This window comes from Nematostella vectensis, chromosome 4, assembly GCF_932526225.1.
Source record: "Nematostella vectensis chromosome 4, jaNemVect1.1, whole genome shotgun sequence".
NCBI lineage: Eukaryota > Metazoa > Cnidaria > Anthozoa > Actiniaria > Edwardsiidae > Nematostella > Nematostella vectensis.
The window spans coordinates 14,499,149-14,522,578 of record NC_064037.1 but is presented as its reverse complement, the minus strand read 5'-3'; the positions used below and the strand labels follow the sequence as shown (position 1 = coordinate 14,522,578).

The 23,430-nt window shown below is 39.2% G+C and overlaps 3 protein-coding genes across 5 annotated transcripts in view; 2 read left to right on the top strand and 1 right to left on the bottom strand.

The window, feature by feature from the left end:
* The first annotated feature begins 19 nt into the window (after positions 1-19).
* LOC125561936 (uncharacterized protein F23F12.8-like) lies at positions 20-8,594 on the top strand. 3 transcript variants are annotated; one of them, XM_048726946.1, is made up of 7 exons: positions 20-107; positions 3,538-3,618; positions 4,272-4,328; positions 5,490-5,570; positions 6,224-6,280; positions 7,440-7,598; positions 8,174-8,594. In XM_048726946.1, the coding sequence occupies exons 1-6, from the start codon at positions 66-68 to the stop codon at positions 7,557-7,559; spliced, it is 438 nt and encodes a 145-aa protein (XP_048582903.1). In that variant the 5' UTR covers positions 20-65; the 3' UTR covers positions 7,560-7,598; positions 8,174-8,594. The 3 variants fall into 3 exon arrangements, 1 of the variants encoding a protein (XP_048582903.1); XR_007307645.1 differs by lacking the exon at positions 8,174-8,594 and having other exon boundaries at positions 6,224-6,886; positions 7,440-7,519; XR_007307646.1 differs by lacking the exon at positions 8,174-8,594 and having other exon boundaries at positions 4,844-5,570; positions 6,224-7,519.
* On the bottom strand, positions 1,204-12,432 carry LOC116605577. Its single transcript, XM_048726945.1, has 3 exons — positions 12,050-12,432; positions 2,459-2,568; positions 1,204-1,968 (listed from the first exon to the last, which is right to left on the bottom strand). Exons 2-3 carry the CDS (start codon positions 2,561-2,563, stop codon positions 1,621-1,623), a joined length of 453 nt encoding a protein of 150 aa, XP_048582902.1. The 5' UTR covers positions 2,564-2,568; positions 12,050-12,432; the 3' UTR covers positions 1,204-1,620.
* The window catches only part of LOC116612454 (uncharacterized protein F23F12.8), a 32,837-nt gene continuing 17,761 nt past the window's right edge, over positions 8,355-23,430 (top strand). The window contains exons 1-4 of the mRNA XM_048726944.1: positions 8,355-8,361; positions 8,746-8,838; positions 9,394-9,474; positions 10,128-10,184. Coding sequence (XP_048582901.1) covers positions 8,806-8,838; positions 9,394-9,474; positions 10,128-10,184 — 171 coding nt within the window. The 5' untranslated portion in view covers positions 8,355-8,361; positions 8,746-8,805. The remainder of the gene's footprint in view (positions 8,362-8,745; positions 8,839-9,393; positions 9,475-10,127; positions 10,185-23,430) is intronic.

Sequence of the window (23,430 nt, the reverse complement as noted above, 5' to 3'; positions counted from 1 at the left end):
TGCAATGTAATATTATGTAAACGAGAGTTTTCAAAGCAAGATTGATTGATATGTAGGACCGTGAAATGTGTCCGCGTCCGCGTTATAGAGGTGTTCGCTTAATGGAGGTATGATTTACTGAAATTATGTGGCAAAAAATATCGGGACTTTGAATGCTGTCCGCTAAATAGAGGGTGTCCGCTCAATACAGGTCCGTTGTATAGAGGTTCCACTGTATATATTAACGATCTTCCAAATAATATACATCGTCGTATGACTCGATGGGTTTGGAAAATAACTTAAATACCGATTTGAAAAAAAATATTTGTGATTGGCTCTCTCATCCAAAAAACTACAACATTAATAACAAATTTGATCCTTTGGCAACCATTTACATAGAGATTTGCCGCGTGGAATCTCAAAAATGTTTAGGGGTGTAAATTGATAACAAAGTATCTTTTGAAAGTCATATTGAAAATGTTTGCAAAAAAGCAAGCTCAGGGATTGGTGCCATTCGTTGCATCTGTAGTGTCCGGGCTACTGTGTTGTGACTGGTCTCCCTGTGTTAGGGGTATATTATAGGATGTTCGTTCGTTGTAAGCAGATGGTCGAGGCATGTTATAAACAGTTGTGCTTACAAATGCTATAATTGGCGAAAAGTGATGGGATTCTTTATAAAGAAACCCGGAGAAAGGCTAAAGAAATATCTGAGGAAAAAGCAGGGGAGAATCCGAGAGTGACACTGGACGAAAAAACGGATTTGCAGATATAGTAAATATGTTTTGCACTATGGTAAAGTCCATATTTACTCGCCTTTACTCAAATATTGAATTTGCTTTATATTTGGCACCAAGACAAACCAAGTGAAGGCCGATTTTACTTCATATTTGCTGATATATCAAAAACAGTGCAAAGAACGGATTTGCAGTTCTATTCACGCACCGGTAAATACGATAGCAAATGTTATGTTTTCGTCATGTTTGCTTGCATTTGCTCATGATGCAAAGAGTGTATATTCATTATATTTACTACTACAGCAAGGGTCACTTTTGCAAATTATTTGCCCATCAAAAAACATCTTAGCAAATTTGCCTTTTGCGCGGCGTGCGAATGTTACCAATTAATACATTTGTTCTAAATTTGCAGTTAGGACAAACCAATAGATCCCATCTGCCCCTTCCCACAAAATATGTTAAGATATATACAGAGAGACCAACAAGCATATCTACTGAAATCCTTTATATCATGTATTTTCTGTAATCAGTAAAATATAATAGGTATTTATACATTTGGTTTGGTGTATATTTCAAAATAAATAAATTACTATAAACATTATTTTATCAGCTCTTGGTCAAAGTAATAATTCTTTGAATATTATTCTTTCAATATTCTAAATAAATCACATCTCCTTTATATAATAAATTGTAGCCTCATCTACTGTTTTTCGAGGAAAATAGTTCAATAATAAATCTGAATACTCATGAACTTGTTGTAATAAAAATCGTTGTGAATTTGTAAATCAAAGTCGATCACTATATGCTTCAACAATAACATTTTTTGTGCCAACGCACAAGTCCATCATTCATAGCAAAATAGAGAAGATGGTGCTAATTCGAAAAGAATAGCTTGCATGTAGACAACCTAAAGCTGATGCTTCACAGCCCAATCGGGAGCATCAATTGGTGCAGTTCTTTTCGAATTAGCACCATCTTTCCTCCTGAACATCATGTTTGTGCTTCTCTGGCCCCTGCCCTTCCTAACTTTTTTTTCTAAATAGGCCATCAATGAATCGGCCTCCTCACTCCTCCATGGAAACTTATGCTTGTAAAGCAGTTTAGGTGCTTCCTCGTCAGACCCCTCATTTTCTCCATCAGACCCTGTGTGCTCCGAGGACATATAGTCCACAGACATGATTTCAAAGTATTTCGCTTTTCTCTCCTCGTTGATGCTGGAGCTTTCCCTCAAGGTCTTTTTTCGTAGCGTTGTTTTCTACAAAAAGAGAAGAGAAACAAATGTATTTGATTTTCTGAATATTGTGAGTTGTTGTCCAGGGAATTCTTGCCTTTTTGAATCATGCATTAAAAATTGAGATTTGGACCTTGACTATATAAACTGAATCACAAGAGTACCTTGTTTTCATGTGACTGTGAAATAGATACTAACCAAATACCTATACCTTTACACAATGAAGGTAATTTTTATTGTATTTTCCTTTTCACTCTTTACTAATAGACACTATTAAACACTGATTATTAGTAGTTTTTGTTTCAAAGTCCGATAAATACCACTCTAAGGGGCCATTTACATAGACTAGGGTTCCTTGGGGGGGGGGGGGGGGGAATTTGGATTTGATAATTGGTAGAAATATTTAGCAATAGTCTGGCAATGGGATAGGAGACCAACATCTTAAGGGATTAAAGTCTTCATAATTATTTATGCCATAGCTATCACATCAATCATTAGTTTTAGTCATACTCACTGTGTTAAGCCGGCTGCACTTTCTCTGCCTGTTTAAGGTGGCATCATAACTGTCATTTGCTTTTGTGACATGCTCCCTCTTTTTAGTTCTGAAATGGACATGCATTGCAGCTGCAAAAGAAAAAAAGGGAATTTGTCATCAGGGGCAGATGCAGGATTTTTCCATAGGGGTGGTTGCAGTACTAATTTGAACTGGTGGGGAGTATAATGGATCATTGATTAAATGGGTATATGTATAGGTGTATGGTGGATGTGTGCCTCTGGTCATGAGTCAAGGTTAGTAGCGAAAGACCTGTGAGGAAGCAGACGATTTTGCCTTCAATCTAAACAGTTTGGTTTCTTAACAATATCCAGGGTCCAGAATAAGCTTTTGAAAAAGGTTGTCTGCTGAGATGAACGGTCATACTCACTGTCGACGAATCATGCTTCATTTGCAAACTTTATTAGATCTGAGATCAGCGTTTTAAGTTGACGGCGGCGGTTAACTGCTGGTACCTGCCTTCTAATGAAACCCCTGATATTGATTGCTTATATTGATTATGTTTACTGACTTTGAATTAAGTGTCATCTTTTTTTCGAACCAAAGCATAAAATACTGGACAACTAAAACTTATAGTAAAAAGACACAATAAAAAATGCAATATTTCTTAGGAATTTTCCACTGAAAATGTAAAAAGGTTGTTTTCTTACCATTGAAAATCATCATTCTATATCTGGTTGAATTTGTTGTGTTTTTTTTTCTGGGGTAGCATTATCTCAGGAAAAAACAACAATAATTATAACAACAATTGATTTGGTATTTGAAATCTAGGCTGACAATATTGGCATTGTTCTGTGATTAATTATTCTTAATGATTACGAGAAAAATAAAGAGATGCCAAGCAATGTACTAGCTCAATAACAACCGAGCATAATCTTAAAAAAAACATTGATTTGTATAAAATACAATTCAATAAAACAAGCGCTTCATGTGAAGAATACAGTCGATGTCGAAAACAGAAAAAAAGAGACATTTGACAAACACTGAAGCAATACCGTCACGATTTGTGCTCGATATGTGCTTGTCTGATTTTTCTCTAGATTCGCGTTTTGCTCCAGCAAATTCCTAGCGAAGAGGAAAAGGCAGAGATGCAGCGGGTTCGCCAGGACCTTGAAGATAAGGTACTTGTAAAGACGCTGTCTCCAAATAAGTCGCCGTAAATTGGAAATCCATAGCCCTCAAACTTCACCACATAAACGGTATTACGAGAAAACGGGAATATGAGACTTTAGGGTAAAATAAGCCTTAAGAGAAAACGAGGAGACGATGTGGAGGGTCGATGTTCACGTCTCACGGAAGATATCCATCACCCTCAAACTTCACCACATGAACGGTATTGCGGGAAAACGGGGAAACCGGGAAAGGCACCTTTTGGGTTGTTCAAGTCTCATGTAAATGGGTGAATTACATGGGTGAATACCGAATACAGTATTTGTAGTCTCACGACCCTTGGCTCCAGACGCTGAATGTCTGCGTTACCTACAGGGACGTAGCCAGTGGGGTGGCCTAGGGGGCCCAGGCCCCGCTTCAGCAGCCAAAAATACAGTAAATGTATGAGACATAAAACACAAGACACAATGCCTTATTGAAAAGGCCTTTTAGGCCCACTCCTGTTAAAAATCCTGGCTGCGCCGCTGACCTACCCCCAAATCGATTAAAAAAATTGGTTTCTAAGGTACTTTTCAGGTACTCGAGTTTATTTCTCTCACGTCGTAACAAAACAAACTTCCTAGAAATATATAGATATAACGCTGATCGAGCTTACGTTTTTTAGAAAAAAGAGCTTGAGAGGCTTGAAGTGCTTCGTCAAGAAAACGAGAGTCTCAAACAGGTAAAGCAGAACCTCGCTAAAGAGAACTCAAATTTGTCACACGTACACTTTTCAGTTGCAACATCTCTATAAAAAAATGGCAAATCGCACGCGCATGTCACACGTGAAGTTTTTTTTTTCTTCTTTCCGAGGTAAGTAAAACATGCTAAATCGACTTCAAAGAAGGAGTGTAAAATTTATAGAATAAATCACAGAACGAAGCTCGGAAGACACTAGTAACAGCATTTGTAACCTCTACCCTCCACCCTCTCTAAGCCTACTTGAGGTCACCTCCCTCCCCTCTAGTTTCTTGTTGTTCAAAATCCAGGATACTAAAACTACAGACATGCTGTAGAATAATTAGGTCGGTGTAGGCGTGGTAGAATCAGGGAAATAAATCAATTCAAAGTTGAAATGGTATGTTTTACGACTCTGTAAAAAACGGGATGTTGTGAGTAGGGATGTGGGTAGGTGTGTTGATAGGCTGGTTGTACGTATTGCTTAGAGTGAGAATTATAACAATCAGCTTAAAACAGAACGCCGCTCAGAGGCTTCAAGAGGCAAAAGAACATCTAACTCGACAGCATGACTTGGCCATGACCCACGTTCAGAAAGACCACGAAGAAAATGTAGCTAATCACACAATGGACCGTTTTTACGATGTTGCGCGCGCATCCAAAATGCCACGGACTAGCGGGCCCTGGCCGATCTAAAATGACATACGAAGTGGACTTTACAGATAAACCTTCAGAAAATGCTGTCAGAGTGCTTCTGTCGAGGAATTTTGCAGTCAAATGCCAGTCTGTGGCATTTGGGATGCGCGTGAAAACGGTCTATTCGTGGGGACAGGGCGGATATGATCCATGTCCAGAAGATAATCACACAATTCATGGGACAGTGAGGTTTTTATGGTGGAATATAGAAATCGGACCATTTGCAGTTAATTTTATCAGACAAATACAATAATTATATGTGTTTTTTCTTGCATACTCCTTTAGTCTATTTATTTTAGATACTTTATCTTTTTGCATTTTATATCTGAGAGTAAATGATTACTTAAACCTATAGCGTTAATGTAAATATTTACGATGTAGAAAACAGAAAAAAAGAGACATTTGACAAACACTGAAGCAATACCGTCACGATTTGTGCTCGATATGTGCTTGTCTGATTTTTCTCTAGATTCGCGTTTTGCTCCAGCATATTCCTAGCGAAGAGGAAAAGGCAGAGATGCAGCGGGTTCGCCAGGACCTTGAAGATAAGGTACTTGTAAAGACGCTGTCTCCAAATAAGTCGCCGTAAATTGGAAATCCATAGCCCTCAAACTTCACCACATAAACAGTATTACGAGAAAACGGGAATATGAGACTTTAGGGTAAAATAAGCCTAAAGAGAATACGAGGAGACGATGTGGAGGGGCGATGTTCACGTCTCACGGAAGATATCCATCACCCTCAAACTTTACCACATGAACGGTGTTGCGGGAAAACGGGGAAACCGGGAAAGGCACCTTTTGGGTTGTTCAAGTCTCATGTAAATGGGTGAATTACATGGGTGAATACTGAATACAGTATTTGTAGTCTCACGACCCCTGGCTCCAGACGCTGAATGTCTGCGTTACCTACAGGGGCGTAGCCAGGGGGGTGGCCTAGGGGGCCCAGGCCCCGCTTCAGCAGCCAAAAATACAGTAAATGCATGAGACATAAAACACAAGACACAATGCCTTATTGAAAAGGCCTTTTAGGCCCACTCCTGTTAAAAATCCTGGCTGCGCCGCTGACCTACCCCCAAATCGATTAAAAAAATTGGTTTCTAAGGTACTTTTCAGGTACTCGAGTTAATTTCTCTCACGTCGTAACAAAACAAACTTCCTAGAAATATATAGATATAACGCTGATCGAGCTTACGTTTTTTAGAAAAAAGAGCTTGAGAGGCTTGAAGTGCTTCGTCAAGAAAACGAGAGTCTCAAACAGGTAAAGCAGAACCTCGCTAAACAGAACTCAAATTTGTCACACGTACACTTTTCAGTTGCAACATCTCTATAAAAAAATGGCAAATCGCACGCGCATGTCACACGTGAAGATTTTTTTCTTCTTTCCGAGGTAAGTAAAACATGCTAAATCGACTTCAAAGAAGGAGTGTAAAATTTATAGAATAAATCACAGAACGAAGCTCGGAAGACACTAGTAACAGCATTTGTAACCTCTACCCTCCACCCTCTCTAAGCCTACTTGAGGTCACCTCCCTCCCCTCTAGTTTCTTGTTGTTCAAAATCCAGGATACTAAAACTACAGACAAGCTGTAGAATAATTAGGTCGGTGTAGGCGTGGTAGAATCAGGGAAATAAATCAATTCAAAGTTGAAATGGTATGTTTTACGACTCTGTAAAAAACGGGATGTTGTGAGTAGGGATGTGGGTAGGTGTGTTGATAGGCTGGTTGTACGTATTGCTTAGAGTGAGAATTATAACAATCAGCTTAAAACAAAACGCCGCTTAGAGGCTTCAAGAGGCAAAAGAACATCTAACTCGACAGCATGACTTGGCCATGACCCACGTTCAGAAAGACCACGAAGATAATGTAGCTAATCACACAATGGACCGTTTTTACGATGTTGCGCGCGCATCCAAAATGCCACGGACTAGCGGGCCCTGGCCGATCTAAAATGACATACGAAGTGGACTTTACAGATAAACCTTCAGAAAATGCTGTCAGAGTGCTTCTGTCGAGGAATTTTGCAGTCAAATGCCAGTCTGTGGCATTTGGGATGCGCGTGAAAACGGTCTATTCGTGGGGACAGGGCGGATATGATCCATGTCCAGAAGATAATCACACAATTCATGGGACAGTGAGGTTTTTATGGTGGAATATAGAAATCGGACCATTTGCAGTTAATTTTATCAGACAAATACAAGAATTATATGTGTTTTTTCTTGCATACTCCTTTAGTCTATTTATTTTAGATACTTTATCTTTTTGCATTTTATATCTGAGAGTAAATGATTACTTAAACCTATAGCGTTAATGTAAATATTTACGATGTAGAAAACAGAAAAAAAGAGACATTTGACAAACACTGAAGCAATACCGTCACGATTTGTGCTCGATATGTGCTTGTCTGATTTTTCTCTAGATTCGCGTTTTGCTCCAGCAAATTCCTAGCGAAGAGGAAAAGGCAGAGATGCAGCGGGTTCGCCAGGACCTTGAAGTTAAAGTACTTGTAAAGACGCTGTCTCCAAATAAGTCGCCGTAAATTGGAAATCCATAGCCCTCAAACTTCACCACATAAACGGTATTACGAGAAAACGGGAATATGAGACTTTAGGGTAAAATAAGCCTTAAGAGAATACAGGAGACGATGTGGAGGGTCGATGTTCACGTCTCACGGAAGATATCCAACACCCTCAAACTTCACCACATGAACGGTATTGCGGGAAAACGGGGAAACCGGGAAAGGCACCTTTTGGGTTGTTCAAGTCTCATGTAAATGTGTGAATTACATGGGTGAATACTGAATACAGTATTTGTAGTCTCACGACCCTTGGCTCCAGACGCTGAATGTCTGCGTTACCTACAGGGGCGTAGCCAGGGGGGTGGCCTAGGGGACCCAGGCCCCCCTTCTAGCAGCCAAAAATACAGTAAATGCATGAGACATAAAACACAAGACACAATGCCTTATTGAAAAGGCCTTTTAGGCCCACTCCTGTTAAAAATCCTGGCTGCGCCGCTGACCTACCCCCAAATCGATTAAAAAAATTGGTTTCTAAGGTACTTTTCAGGTACTCGAGTTTATTTCTCTCACGTCGTAACAAAACAAACTTCCTAGAAATATATAGATATAACGCTGATCGGGCTTACGTTTTTTAGAAAAAAGAGCTTGAGAGGCTTGAAGTGCTTCGTCAAGAAAACGAGAGTCTCAAACAGGTAAAGCAGAACCTCGCTAAACAGAACTCAAATTTGTCACACGTACACTTTTCAGTTGCAACATCTCTATAAAAAAATGGCAAATCGCACGCGCATGTCACACGTGAAGTTTTTTTTTTCTTCTTTCCGAGGTAAGTAAAACATGCTAAATCGACTTCAAAGAAGGAGTGTAAAATTTATAGAATAAATCACAGAACGAAGCTCGGAAGACACTAGTAACAGCATTTGTAACCTCTACCCTCCACCCTCTCTAAGCCTACTTGAGGTCACCTCCCTCCCCTCTAGTTTCTTGTTGTTCAAAATCCAGGATACTAAAACTACAGACAAGCTGTAGAATAATTAGGTCGGTGTAGGCGTGGTAGAATCAGGGAAATAAATCAATTAAAAGTTGGAATGGTATGTTTTACGACTCTGTAAAAAACGGGATGTTGTGAGTAGGGATGTGGGTAGGTGTGTTGATAGGCTGGTTGTACGTATTGCTTAGAGTGAGAATTATAACAATCAGCTTAAAACAGAACGCCGCTCAGAGGCTTCAAGAGGCAAAAGAACATCTAACTCGACAGCATGACTTGGCCATGACCCACGTTCAGAAAGACCACGAAGATAATGTAGCTAATCACACAATGGACCGTTTTTACGATGTTGCGCGCGCATCCAAAATGCCACGGACTAGCGGGCCCTGGCCGATCTAAAACGACATACGAAGTGGACTTTACAGATAAACCTTCAGAAAATGCTGTCAGAGTGCTTCTGTCGAGGAATTTTGCAGTCAAATGCCAGTCTGTGGCATTTGGGATGCGCGTGAAAACGGTCTATTCGTGGGGACAGGGCGGATATGATCCATGTCCAGAAGATAATCACACAATTCATGGGACAGTGAGGTTTTTATGGTGGAATATAGAAATCGGACCATTTGCAGTTAATTTTATCAGACAAATACAAGAATTATATGTTTTTTTTTTTTTGCATACTCCTTTAGTCTATTTATTTTAGATACTTTATCTTTTTGCATTTTATATCTGAGAGTAAATGATTACTTAAACCTATAGCGTTAATGTAAATATTTACTATGTAGAAAATAGAAAAAAAGAGACATTTGACAAACACTGAAGCAATACCGTCACGATTTGTGCTCGATATGTGCTTGTCTGATTTTTCTCTAGATTCGCGTTTTGCTCCAGCAAATTCCTAGCGAAGAGGAAAAGGCAGAGATGCAGCGGGTTCGCCAGGACCTTGAAGATAAGGTACTTGTAAAGACGCTGTCTCCAAATAAGTCGCCGTAAATTGGAAATCCATAGCCCACAAACTTCACCACATAAACGGTATTACGAGAAAACGGGAATATGAGACTTTAGGGTAAAATAAGCCTTAAGAGAAAACGAGGAGACGATGTGGAGGGTCGATGTTCACGTCTCACGGAAGATATCCAACACCCTCAAACTTCACCACATGAACGGTATTGCGGGAAAACGGGGAAACCGGGAAATGCACCTTCTGGGTTGTTCAAGTCTCATGTAAATGGGTGAATTACATGGGTGAATACTGAATACAGTATTTTTAGTCTCACGAACCTTGGCTCCAGACGCTGAATGTCTGCGTTACCTACAGGGGCGTAGCCAGGGGGGTGGCCTAGGGGGCCCAGGCCCCGCTTCAGCAGCCAAAAATACAGTAAATGCATGAGACATAAAACACAAGACACAATGCCTTATTGAAAAGGCCTTTTAGGCCCACTCCTGTTAAAAATCCTGGCTGCGCCGCTGACCTACCCCCAAATCGATTAAAAAAATTGGTTTCTAAGGTACTTTTCAGGTACTCGAGTTTATTTCTCTCACGTCGTAACAAAACAAACTTCCTAGAAATATATAGATATAACGCTGATCGAGCTTACGTTTTTTAGAAAAAAGAGCTTGAGAGGCTTGAAGTGCTTCGTCAAGAAAACGAGAGTCTCAAACAGGTAAAGCAGAACCTCTCTAAACAGAACTCAAATTTGTCACACGTACACTTTTCAGTTGCAACATCTCTATAAAAAAAATGGCAAATCGCACGCGCATGTCACACGTGAAGTTTTTTTTCTTCGACTTAAAATAATTTGTTTCGGGAAGTAAAAGCGATTTTTTTAGCTACATTAAAAAAAGAAAAACAAGTTGCAAAGGGCGTGAAACAAAGTAAGGAAACGCGCGAAAAACGGAAACGCATTTGTTTATTTATATCTATATATATTTATTTATTTATTTATTTATTTATTTATTTATTTATTTATTTATTTATTTATTTATTTATTTATTTATTTATTTATTTATTTATTTATTTATTTATTTATTTATTTATTTATTTATTTATTTATTTATTTATTTATTTATTTATTTATTTATTTATTTATTTACTTATTTATTTATTTATTTATTTATTTATTTATTTATTTATTTATTTATTTATTTATTTATTTATTTATTTATTTATTTTACCAGCAAATGTCACACATAGTGAAAGTTCTTGATAATGGCACTCCGGAACCCGAGGAAACAGAGGTACCTTCGCGCTCAAATTCCACAGGACCGGCAGAATTAAAAAAAAAAAAAAAAAAAAAACGGGCATTTTTCTCATTCAGATGTTGATACTTTTTCTTTGCGCTAGAGGTCGATATGATCGACGCCGAGGTCCTGAGTGAGGCAGATGACGTGCAGGAAGACCAAGAGGACAACGAAGACGAAGAGGACGTCGAAGACGAAGTGGACGAGGAAGAACAAGAGGAGGTTGATGCGTCTGACGAGGACAACATCAAGAATGACCCGGACTGGTTACACGCGTCGTTTCCGTCGATATCCGTCATTAAGCGTTTGCGTGATTTTGGAGGTCGAATCAAAAACTCGCAGTGCGTTGCCGTACCCAAAAACTCACAAAACTGACCCAGTTGCATTCATTCGGGGATACCATGAATACATGACTGAGTGGGAACCAGCACTAGAAGATGTTTACAAACTTATCGAGAACCAACTAACATGAAGGATCCGAATGCTGTTGTAATCTTAAGAGAAATAGCCGACAAAAATTTGATGGATGGAGACGGTCACCCGAATACTCTAGTTGACGATTACGAAGTAATGAGGCATATTCCCAAACTGATGTCAACGTGGGTTACCAAATATCTCAAGAGACCTACGAACTGTGAGAAAGTCGTAGTCAAAGGGAAGTGGGTGAACAGAGGTGGACTCGAGATTCCTTGTGAATACATATTTGAAGGTGACAGTTTTTCTTCTAGCTGGCTAAAGCGGAAATTGGTAATAGAGGAATTTGATGCGACTGATCCGCACAAGACCACACAAGTCTCACAAGACGATTAGCCATAGTAATTAGATTAGACAGTTAAAAATATGACGAAATATGACGTGCACTATCTGTTGTCATGCTGACAAATATTGATGATGACCGTTTAATAGAGGTGAAAAACAATGAAATCAACCAATTGGGACCCTCCTTTGGTGACCGCGTCCGCTTAATAGAGGTGACCGCTCAATAGAGGTCAAATTTACAGTAAACATAAGGGGGGAAATTCGGGACATTGGTAAATGACCGTTGAATAGAGGGCGACCGCTCAATAGAGGGCCGCTTAATAGAGGTTCGACTGTATAAGATTTCTCCGCTGGCCAGATAAGATAGAACCGAAGGCTCTTTAGCGTACGGCGGAACGCTGATTCGAATCGAGTGATAGACACTACTCAAAGAGGAAAAAGATCACCTAAACTCGAAAGGTTGCCCTTAAAGACAAAAAATAATCAAGAAACGAATAAACAAGAACTGGTTCCGATCAGTTAGGCTTACCTGAAAGTCTCTGAGGCTCCCTTTCGGCGAGAATTTCAGCGAGTTCTGTCTTCACTGTTGAATTCTCACCTCACGCACGCAGTCGCTGATTTCCCGCATTTAAAGCTCTGTTTTCCCTCCAAACTTGAAGGTTATGTGGTCAACATGTTTTCATTGGTAGGCTTTGCCATTCGATTTGATGTCATTGAAAGAAAAAGCGAATCTTTTGGCGTGGATTTAGAGAGAAGTTAGATGAACCAAAGTCACACTTCTAAACACGCTATGCGAATAGCCCGCCGTGGTAGTCACGTGAAGGGAAAACAATAGATACGCTTGCGCGTCACTTCCTCTCGCATATGACTGACTTCCTCTCCGCCGGTGAAGCAGTTATTATTAATGCTAAAGGCAAAGTAATCCTAAAATAATGCGAACATCAATTTTTCATCGCTTTTTCTTTCTGCCAAAATACAAATCACTTGGTTAAACAAGAAACCGAATATTCTTAAAGCTATTTATATGCGTTTCATAAAACGTTCCTGATATTAGCCAGAAAATATTATGTTTAGAAACTAAATTAACTTCTAAACTACGGAAAATATTTTCTAAGTCCAACGAATATGATGAAATTTAGAACTAATGAAAGACACTTAAATCTCCTAAAGATTATAAGTTTTCGATAAAGTCAAAGAAAGTTACTTAAAGTCAATACTACATTTAAAGGAATTTAAGTTAACAATCAATATCTACTTAAAGTTGCTACTGACTATAAGAGCCCCAATTAAATGTAAATTAAATTCTTTTTTAAAGTTACTACTGACTTTAAGTGTGGCCTTTAAATGCAACATATAGACAGTAGTAAATTTAAGGTACATTTCGGATATGTCTTAAATGCACTTAAATTCTTTATTTCGTCCAGTTTCATAATTATTTATAATATAGACACCAGTGTTTTGCTAGGTAATAAGCTTATATACACAACTCGTAAAATTATAATATAGGAAACTACATTCGGGACCTCGAGTGATGAATTCTGATGAATCATTTGAAGCGATTTTGTCTGTTTTCTGTGTATGTCTATATAATTAAGATAAAAAACGGTGGTAGTAAGATTACATGGCCAATGCTTACAATTCAGCTTTCTCTGCTCTAATATTCGCACTCCAGCTTCATGGAGGACGCCATCTTGTGAGTAGAATACAAGTGTCACGTGGTTTTACAGTATGTAAGCGACATACAGAGAAACCACGTGACTGTGACGCAAGATACTAAAATATCTTGACTGCGGGATTTTCGAACAATGTTTTAAGGGTAAAATAAATAAGTTATTTACCGACTTTAGGTCGGTCCGAATAGAGAAAAACTGTGACAGAGGTCTGGGAAATGCTGACCGAGGCCGGACCTCCCAGCCGTTAAATAACCTATATATTACACCGCCATCTGGTCGCTCTCGCCTTTTTCCCATCAAACCCGCGTATAAGAAACACACACAAAAAACTCGACGATTTTCACTAGTATCTTGATGATGATTTTAGATGTTTGGCCTACTAAAAGCGACAACAAAACAATTTGTCGCACACGACTGTCACCGTCAAACACTAAGTGATATTAAAACACACCTTGCAGATATAAGTAAAGATAATCTAGTGAGTGTAAATCCATGCAAATCTAAATTTGATCTTTGAACTGTATTTGCACAAAATACAAACATGAAATTTACATACAAATTTACAACCCAAGCAAATTATTCAAAGTTGATCTTTGAACTGTATTTGCACAAAATACAAACATGAAATTTACATACAAATTTACAACCCAAGCAAATTATTCAAAGTTGATCTTTGAACTGTATTTGCACAAAATAAAAACATGAAATTTACATAAAAATTTACCATCCAAGCAAATCAATCAAAGTTGATCTTTGAAATGTTATTTGCACAAAACACAAACATGAAATTTACATACAAATTTACCATCCAAGCAAATTATTCAAAGTTGATCTTTGAAAAGTGTTTGAACAACATGCAAATATAAAATTTGTATACACGTTTACTACCAAAGCAAATCAGGCACCAAATATAGTGCCTGATATTTACATCATATTTGCGCGATAGGCAAAGTTGTGTAAATCCGTTTTTTCGTCCAGTGTGATGAACCTTGAGCTTGGTAGTATTTCGACCTTCGACAGCAATGAATACTATTTGGAGGGAAAAGATATCACGAAAGAATCGAAAAAGAAAGCATTGTTACTACTTTGTGCACGAATAGACGTGCAAGAGATATTTTTAACGCTAACCGACCCATTAGAAAAGGCGCCAACCGGAGACAAGTGATATAAGAATACTCGACAGCTACTTTAGCCCGCAAATCAACGTGCCTTACGAGAGACATTGTTTCAGACAAAGGAAACGGAGACCAGTTTGTCACGAGACTGTCCCAAATGGCGGGTAATTGTGATTTCGGTGACAAAAAAACGGAACACATGAAAGATCAATTCATCGACAAGTGCAAGTCACACGACTTACGGAAGAAATTTCTCTAATCCTGGGAAGCGCTGACGCTGAAACGCGCTCAAGAGCTTGCTAGAGCAATGGAAGCTGCAGAAAGTTAAGCGAAGTCTATAGCATAACAGCTTCAAGGCAGCAGGGAAAGTCAACTCTTTAAGAAGAAGAGAGGAAAAGGAGAAAGGAAAATGCAAACACTGCCATCGCTGTGGCATTGGAAGGACACTTGAGTAAAGACCCAGAGTGTTAAGCCAGATGCTGGATGTGTAATAAATGCGGCAAAATTGGTCATTTTTCCAGAGTTTGCAAAAGCAAAGAGCAAAATAGCAAGAACTTTAAGCAAAAGAAAGGAACCGTACACCAGCTTACCGGAGAGAGTGACGAGTATGCGTTTGCAGTCACATAGGAACAAGGGTGCGTAGCCATTGATACGGAGCTGGGAGGCGTAGAACTAGAGGGAGTACTGGTGGATTGTGAATCTAAATGCAATGTTATTGACAGAACGCCTTGGCAAGACCTATACTGAGTAGACAGACCAGTGAAATGCTAGGAAATCTGCGGATGCAAGTGAATACGGTTCAAGAGGATGAACTGTTCGAAGAATACAAGTAGTGTTTTACTAGAGTGGAAAAATTAAAAAAAATCCAAGCTAAGATACATGTTGACTAGTCTGTAAGACTTTTTGCGAAGAAAGCACGACCCATACCTTTCGGGTTAGGAGGCAAGGTAAACCAGAAGCTTGAGGAGCTCAAGAACCTTGACATCATTGAGAAGTGTCAGGGCCTACATCTTGGGCTAGCCCAGTTATACTACCCAGACCATGGAGAAATAAGACTATGTGTTGACATGAGAATGGCTAATGAGGCTGTGGTACGGGAACGGCACCCGATAACCACGGTGGATGCTATTCTGTACAACTCAAATGGAAGGAGTACAACATTCAGCAAACTAGACTTCAAGTGGGGCTTCAATCAGATTGAATCGGATGAGCAGTCTAGGATTATCACCACATTTCTGACACACGAAGGTCTCTTAAAGCACAAGCGGCTCATATTTGGCATATCGTCTGCACCAGAACTCTACCAGCACATCGTGCAGCAAGTATTGTCAAGCTGCGAGCCTTCAATATTCACGACGACATAATCGCACATTGTCGCACTTTGGAGCAACATGATGCAAAGCTACAGAAGACTCTTGATCTGCTGGAGAACAGGGGTTTAAATCTGGATAAGGAGAAGTGTGTTTTCAGGATGTCAGAACTGACATTTATGGGCTATGTCTTGTCTAGCAAGGGGATTGGTCCCACAGAATCTAGGATGGAAGCAGTATTGAGTGCTAAAGAACCACAGATACTCGCAGTTGAAGGACTCATAGAAATTAGCATCGGGATCATTATCATTTAGGCTTAATCGATTGGTACTTTCAGAAAGTAATGGGTTCAATTTTAGGCAAGCCAATCTGTCCGGATCAAATTTAATTGAACCATTTTGTTGCTCATAGAGCGCTAGTTGAAAATCATCATCTGTAAGATGACAAAAAGGAAAACCTCGCAAAGAGGAATGAAACTACAAGTGCTGCTACTTAGCTCACTATTCGCCGGCTGGAGATTCAGCGTTCTTCCTTTCTTTTATAACCAAGCGATCCAAGACAAAATATGCCAACTTGCCCGCTTTCCTTGCTCCCTTCATCTTGGGGATTTGGCCTTCACGTTTCATCAGGGTAGCCCTCGCCAGGTCTTCCCGCTATGTACAGGCCTTTAGGCTTGCCTTTCCTCGCCTCCCGTATCACGGCCTCGCGTTGTTTCCAATCACGGAGCTTGCAAACGATGGTCCTTGGCTTGGTCTGCTCGCCGCCACGGGCTTTCTTTCTGATCTCAACCCTGTGAGCTCGTTCTATTTCCACGTTTTCAAAACCCAATTTGGTTTTGATGGCCTCTTTTACCTTTACCTCTGCGTCATACTATGTTTCGCCTTCGGACTCCTCTATTCCTGAGACCCGGATATTATTTCGGCGGGACTGGTTCTCGAAATATTCCAGGGAGTATTTTACCTGGCCGATACCGTCTTCTGCTGTCTCAAGCTTTGACGGCTTTGGTTCGTTTATATCTTTTTGAGAAAACTCGAGGCTAGCTTTTATCCCAGCAATTGTGCCGACAAGCTCGTCAACCCGGGCGTTAATTTCCAAGATTTTTTTAGATATAGAGGGGGGTCTCCCATGCCATCAGGTCAGAGTGAAATTGTATGAGGGAAAACTCTGCCATGGAGAGTCTGAAAACTTAGAAGGTAACGTGGAAGCCAAAAATCCACCAGGAATTTTAAAAGTCCCCAGTCTGGTTTAACCAGGTCAGTAGCATACCTACTCTCCAGGTCTCCCGGTTTTAACGTGAAATCACCAGGTTTTTGGCAAAACATTGCAGAAAAAAAAAGGTCTACAGACCAAGTCTCAAGGTTTCTGATAGCAATTTGGCCTGTTAGCCAAGCTATTTTTCTTAGTGTATTTTTGTCATGAAGGAGCTTTTTACATAATTATGGTTTGCTTAAAAGTTGAGAAAAAAATAGACATTTGGGTATTAATCAGTTGTTTCACTAATTTAAACAAATCGCCTATTTTTTATTTGAAAATGTTGTTCAAATGATCATTCTAGATTAGGGCTATATGACTTTCAAAAGATTTCTCATCACAACTTGTTTATAATGATAGTCATAAAAAGACCATGAGTTATATGACCACTATTCTTAGTAACATTACCTCACAATGGTATCACCTGTTTTTAAAAGTTTTCAGTTTTCAGGTTATATTAATTGCAAAATAAAAAGTTTAAGCCAACTATAAATCAAAATAGTGTTGAAATGATTCACATTCCTTTTTATTTTATTTCTTATTTTTATCTTGCAATAAATACTGAACCCTCTTTCACGCGAGCCAGAATGTCGAGCGCAAGAGAGTCCCAGGTCTGGACTACACTCCCTTGGGATCCGGCAGTCAACCATGCGAAGACCGCGCTAAATTTAAAACGTGATATATCAGTCTTAGGTATTTGTCAGGATAATTTGTATGAGGCGGGTTTTGATGATTTCGTCTTGTTTCTATTCTTTAAAGAAGGAAAAACAACCTTTTTTTTCTGTAAAAGAGAGAACGTAGAAGACTGAAGGGTGCTCTAAGATGAGGTGCTTTGAGATATTTAACAAAGCAAAAATAACAGGGATCCAAAACACGACTCTCGCGCATATTTCCCCTATATATCCCCGGTAATACATTACGAACCCCGACGTAACTTACACCAAAATGATCCCTGGAATGTGTAGACTAAGTATTTGGTTTTTATTTTTGTGCGTTTCCAGTGGCGTAGGTACGATCAGCTATAGTTTTATTCCGATTCACACTTCGGTGTTTAACAAGAAAGCAGAAACAGACGAATTCAAAACACGACTCTCGCCTTTATTTCCCAAATACATTACGATCTCCAACATAACTTATACCAAAATGATTCCTGGAATGCGTAGACTAAGTATTTTGTATTTACTTTTGTGCGTTTTCAGTGGAGTAGGTACGATCAGCTATAATTTTGTTCCGATTCACACTTCGGTGTTTATAAGAAAGCAGAAACTGACGAATTCAAAACACGACTCTCGCCTTTATTTCCCAAATACATTACGATCTCCAACATAACTTATACCAAAATGATTCCTGGAATGCGTAGACTAAGTATTTTGTATTTATTTTTGTGCGTTTTCAGTGGAGTAGGTACGATCAGCTATAATTTTGTTCCGATTCACACTTCGGTGTTTATAAGAAAGCAGAAACTGACGAATTCAAAACACGACTTGATCGCCTTTCCCCTCCCCCCCCCCCCCCCGAAATAGCAGAACTTCGACGTAACTTATACCAAAACGGTCCCTGAAAGATATGCGATTTCTATAGCGCGGGTAAAATCACGGCAATAAAAGTCGAGTTTGCACCTAGCGCAGACATGTGGAATATCCGGGACAAACGTGGAATATTCCATTTGTCTGCGCGCGTCTTCCCTGAGAGAATATTCCGTGTCTTACACGGGTAGAAGGGAGCGATATCGCCCGCAAGTCTTCCTACCTATGATTATTAGGCGCTTACTAAAGTATTCGCCGTGTCTTCCGCTAGTATTCGCTAGCGTAAGCGCGTGTGTTCCGCAGTGCAGACAGGGTGATTATATGTGCATACCTAAATATTCCTTAGGTTTCCCTATAGGTGATTATCTGCGCTTACTCGAGTATTCGCCGCGTCTTACGCTAGATTCGCTAGCGTAAGCGCGTGTTTTCCGCAGTGCAGACAAGGAGATTATACGTGCGTACCTAAATATTCCGTGCATACCTAAATATTCCGTACGCTAGTATTCGCTAGCGTAAGCGATTGTCTTCCGCATTACATACAAGGTGATTATATGTGCATATCTAAATATTTCCTAGATTTTCCTATAGGTGATTATTTGCGCTTACTCGAGTGTTCGCCGCGTCTTTCGTCGTATTCGCTGGCGCAAACTCGTGTCCGTCGGGCAAACGTGGTGATCATTTGCGTTTGGAGACAGTAAAACTTTGGACATAATATTCATGTTAAAAATAGTTTATTAACAATTTTTTTTACATGTAAGTCAGTGAAATGTAAAATACAAGTGCATAATGTCTTCAGAATAACAAATCCCATAACATGCTTACATAGTTAGTAGTAGATGGGTTGCTCAGCCAGTGATAAAAACATAAATACGTTCTATAGCTAATTTCGCGTTACATAAAAAATCAGCACTTAGTGAGGCAGTACTAAGTATCAGTACTAAGTTCAATAACAAACTGATTTATTAAAAAAATAAAAATTTATAAACATGTGCAACAAATTGTAATATTTAGAGTGTAGTATGTAGTCAAGCCAGAACAAAAGGGAACAATGAATTTGGGGTGTATTAGTGATGAATACGCTAAAGAGTTTTCCAGTGGTTTATGAACCATTCTATTAGAATTTTATCAAAAGAACATATTTATTGTGTTTTAAGGTGACGCGGGTTCGATGGTTTATAATTTGTTTATGAAATTCAAACCAAGACTTGTTGCGCTAATATTTGTAATCCATCAAATCCTAAAAAGCCAGAAACCACAGTTACAACAATATAGATTGCCGATTTTGGCATTTCATTAAAAGCACCAGTTTTGGTAAAACATAAACTTTTTAGTATTTACCTATAGAAGAGTGGTCTAACATTCAAGTTCGACGGCGCTTGCATGCAATTTTGATCTATCAAAATATTTTGAGTACATCGATATCATCGCTTTGAAAGAAAAGGCATATACATTTGGCAATTTGCTTGTTATAATCTCTAAACAGCTATTTCTAGTCCATGGTATTTGGTTTTTCAGGGTTCGAAAGAATTGTAAAACTTGTGTTAAAACAAGTTCGTATCAGCGCGGTTATAATAGTATATTTGCTATTTCGCGTCTGTTACAGAGGGGTGTGTTAATACACGGACACGCGAAAGCACATTTACAATCAGAGACAGACATGCGAATACGAACAGAAGGGGGGTTACCAAAGGGGGGTTATGAAGACATGCGAATATGCGCGTAAGACATGGGGAATATTCCAGATCTTACACTGTAGAATATTCGAGTAGACGCGGAGTCGACTTCATGTCTTACCATCGGGGAAGACTTGTGTAAAACACGAGTTTACACCCGTGGATTATTTGGGAAAGACATGAGGTAGACACTTAGTATGCACCTTGTCTTCCATGTGGTGTAAATTAGATGCATACTCGCATCTTCCGCGTGTCTTCACACGGTGTATATTAGGGCATTACTTGTTGAAATTTATAGTCTTGAGTATATTCGGAGAATAATTAGGGAAGACACGGGAATATTCACCCCTAGGAGGAAGACGTAAGGAAGACAGAGGAAGATTTTGACCTTACCTAAATCTGCCCTCTGGAGTATATCTGAGAATACTCGACTTTCTTGCCGTGAATTACTGATAGCTTGATACAGAACTTGTCTCTTTTTTATTCTATTGTGTTATTACAACTTCAACGATGCGCTAGCATTTGCATCATCTCAATATATTTAAACTTGCCGCTAGACACCTAGTCATAAGGTCGTTAATGTTTAACGACCTATGGGAGCTCAAATCTCAAATCAGTCTAATGACTGCTTAACCAATCACATTCAAACTAAGAAGTCATGAATATTTTATGAGAACTAGGCGCCATTTTTAATGTTGTCCAGAAAACAATAGCCATTCTGCCCGATATCTGATACTATAAATTCTCAAACATAAGTTTACTTTAAGTAGAGATGTGGAGAAAAATCCAGGACCCTCTACAGTAAATTCTAGCAGAACAATTTGTGCTCACTGTGGTTTACCCCACGTTTACAAAAGTCTCAATCACAGGATTAAACACAGTAAATTCACACTGAGTAGGGATGTAGAAAAAAAACAAGTACAAAATGCAGACTGCATTTTTCGGTGATTACTTTTTTAGCCCGAGTTATGCAGCGTCTAGTTATATTATCTAATCGTATTGTCTTTTTCATATTGTAATCTATCGCACTTTCGTAATCTATTGTATTGTGAATCCTACGCCCCACATGGAAATCAGCGGTATATACAATCTGTTGTTGTGGCCAGCGTGCTTAAAAATAGATCTACTGACTGACTGACTATACCTATGGAGCTCCGCGTGCGGCCTGCGGCCGCGCTGGCTCTCTGCTTAAAGGTATAATACGGTACGATACATGAAGTACCTACCTCAAGGGGCAGCCATTTATTTGATCGTCGCCATGTTTCAAGTTCGGTCCGATCGTCCCGATGAAAACAACCTATTGAGTCATGTTATACGTCTTATCGATCGCGAAAAGTGGAGAATGTCCTCCAATACCTGTGAATTAATACTCTTGATCGACCCAACGGCCATCTATGTGGGCGAATTGAACGGTAAACCAATAGGTTTTGTTGTGTTTATGAACTACAATGACGCTTATGGTTTTGTAAGTGTGTTTATCATCGATGCTGAATATCGTGGACACGGCTACGGAAATCAACTCTTCGACGCCGCTATAAGTGCGATCTCACATCCACAAAACATGGCACTATGTTCTGTTGATTCAATGGTCCTTAAATACAAGAAACATGGATTTGAGCCTCTCTGGCTTCTGCACGACTACGGCATCGAAATCGAAATTGCTTTGCAAGCTCTGAATCGTGGATTTGCATCAATCCCTCAATATCACGCTCAAATGGTGGATCAATTATATGATGATTCACTTATTAATTACGACGCTGAAGTTTTTGGACATGAGCGCAAAGAGTTCCTGAGGTATTTTATTCGCTCGTGTAATGGTTTAGCAAGGATGGCTTCAGACACCGAGGGAAACATTGTTGGCTACCTTGCCACAACAGAAGCCATCAACGAAAAACATGGCTATATAGTCGGTCCACTTTATGCAGATTCTATTGATGTTGCTGCCGTCATGTTGATCTCTCTTTTTGAAGCTATCCTCTCTAAACATGGCAATGAACGGCAAGTACGTGCGCCTAACATTTGCGTGATTATCCCGCAAGTAAATCCTGAAGCCAAGCGTCTTATCGACATGATGCGCGGAAAATTACTCGACACTTATAGCTTTTCTGCCACAAATGGTAACCCGAAAAGCTGTCTTAGTAAATGGTTTGCAATAAATAGCCCTAGTCTTGGTTGAAAGGCCGAATTTGAAATAGAAATATTATTTAGAAATACATCTTTACATTTTTAGATGTTGCGTGCGCCACATCAAACAGGCCTTGGGCAATATAAATGTTTACCCTCTGGACTCGAACTGCGTTCGATTTTTTCTTGCATCTTTTCCTTTTTTTAATTTTTACTGTATTAACTCGAGTCTAATATCGGGAACACTCAAACCGGTTTTGTTTTCCTTGTGATATTGTTTTTTTCGCCGTTAACTTTAACTTTCTTTTCGTGACTCCTCAAACAAAGCAAGAAATGTTTATCACGACTTCGTTTCTATTTTGGCTATTTATTCTCTATTGAGTTTCATCAAGCATATATGAATAAATATACTTTTTCCATGATTTATAGGAAAAGAAGAACAGCTGATATTTTATTTCTTAAGCGACTTTGATAACTCCTAGGCCCGATTAATACGTCCCGTTCCTGCTCTGCCGAATCTAATTGTTTGGATTCGGCACATCAACAGTTCGACGTCTTAATCAATAAAGTTCGGCACGGCAGAATGAAGTTCGACACGGCACTAAGCGTGGCTGCACCAGTCGTACTGCCGGCAAAAGCACGACACCGATTGAAAAGTCGAGCTTCTGATGTGCCAAATCAAATACAATATTTTTTTCATTTTGTGGAAGAAACTCCGCATGAGGTCACTTTACAACTCGCAAACTATTTAACGCGACTTATTTAGCGCGACGTCTGAATCAACGTTGTACCCATTGTATTTGTGGTCATACAAGTCGACAATAAGATTCGGCGCGACGTATGAATCGGGACTTACTTAATTTCTCTCACTCTTGAATTCGATCTAATGGGGTTCTACAGTAGTTCTTATTCTAAATAAGATTTTACCATTTCCAAGTTTCTCGATTCTGATCGATTCGAATTGGCTAAGAGCAGTTCAATGTCCAGGTAATTGAGTGCAAGAAAAAGGTAATAAGTGCAGAAAAAGGTAATTCAGTGCAGTTTTACTGGAAGTTGATTGACTTACAAACAATTTGAAGAAAAAAAAACTCAAAGAGCCAGACGTCGCCCAAGACGGATCGTGCAATTTGAACTTTTGAAAAACGTGCAAATTATTTCCCAATCGATCTCGAAATTGTATGATTACCTATACAAACAATGTTTAAAAGCTAAAATAAAGAGTACAACAGCCTAGAATA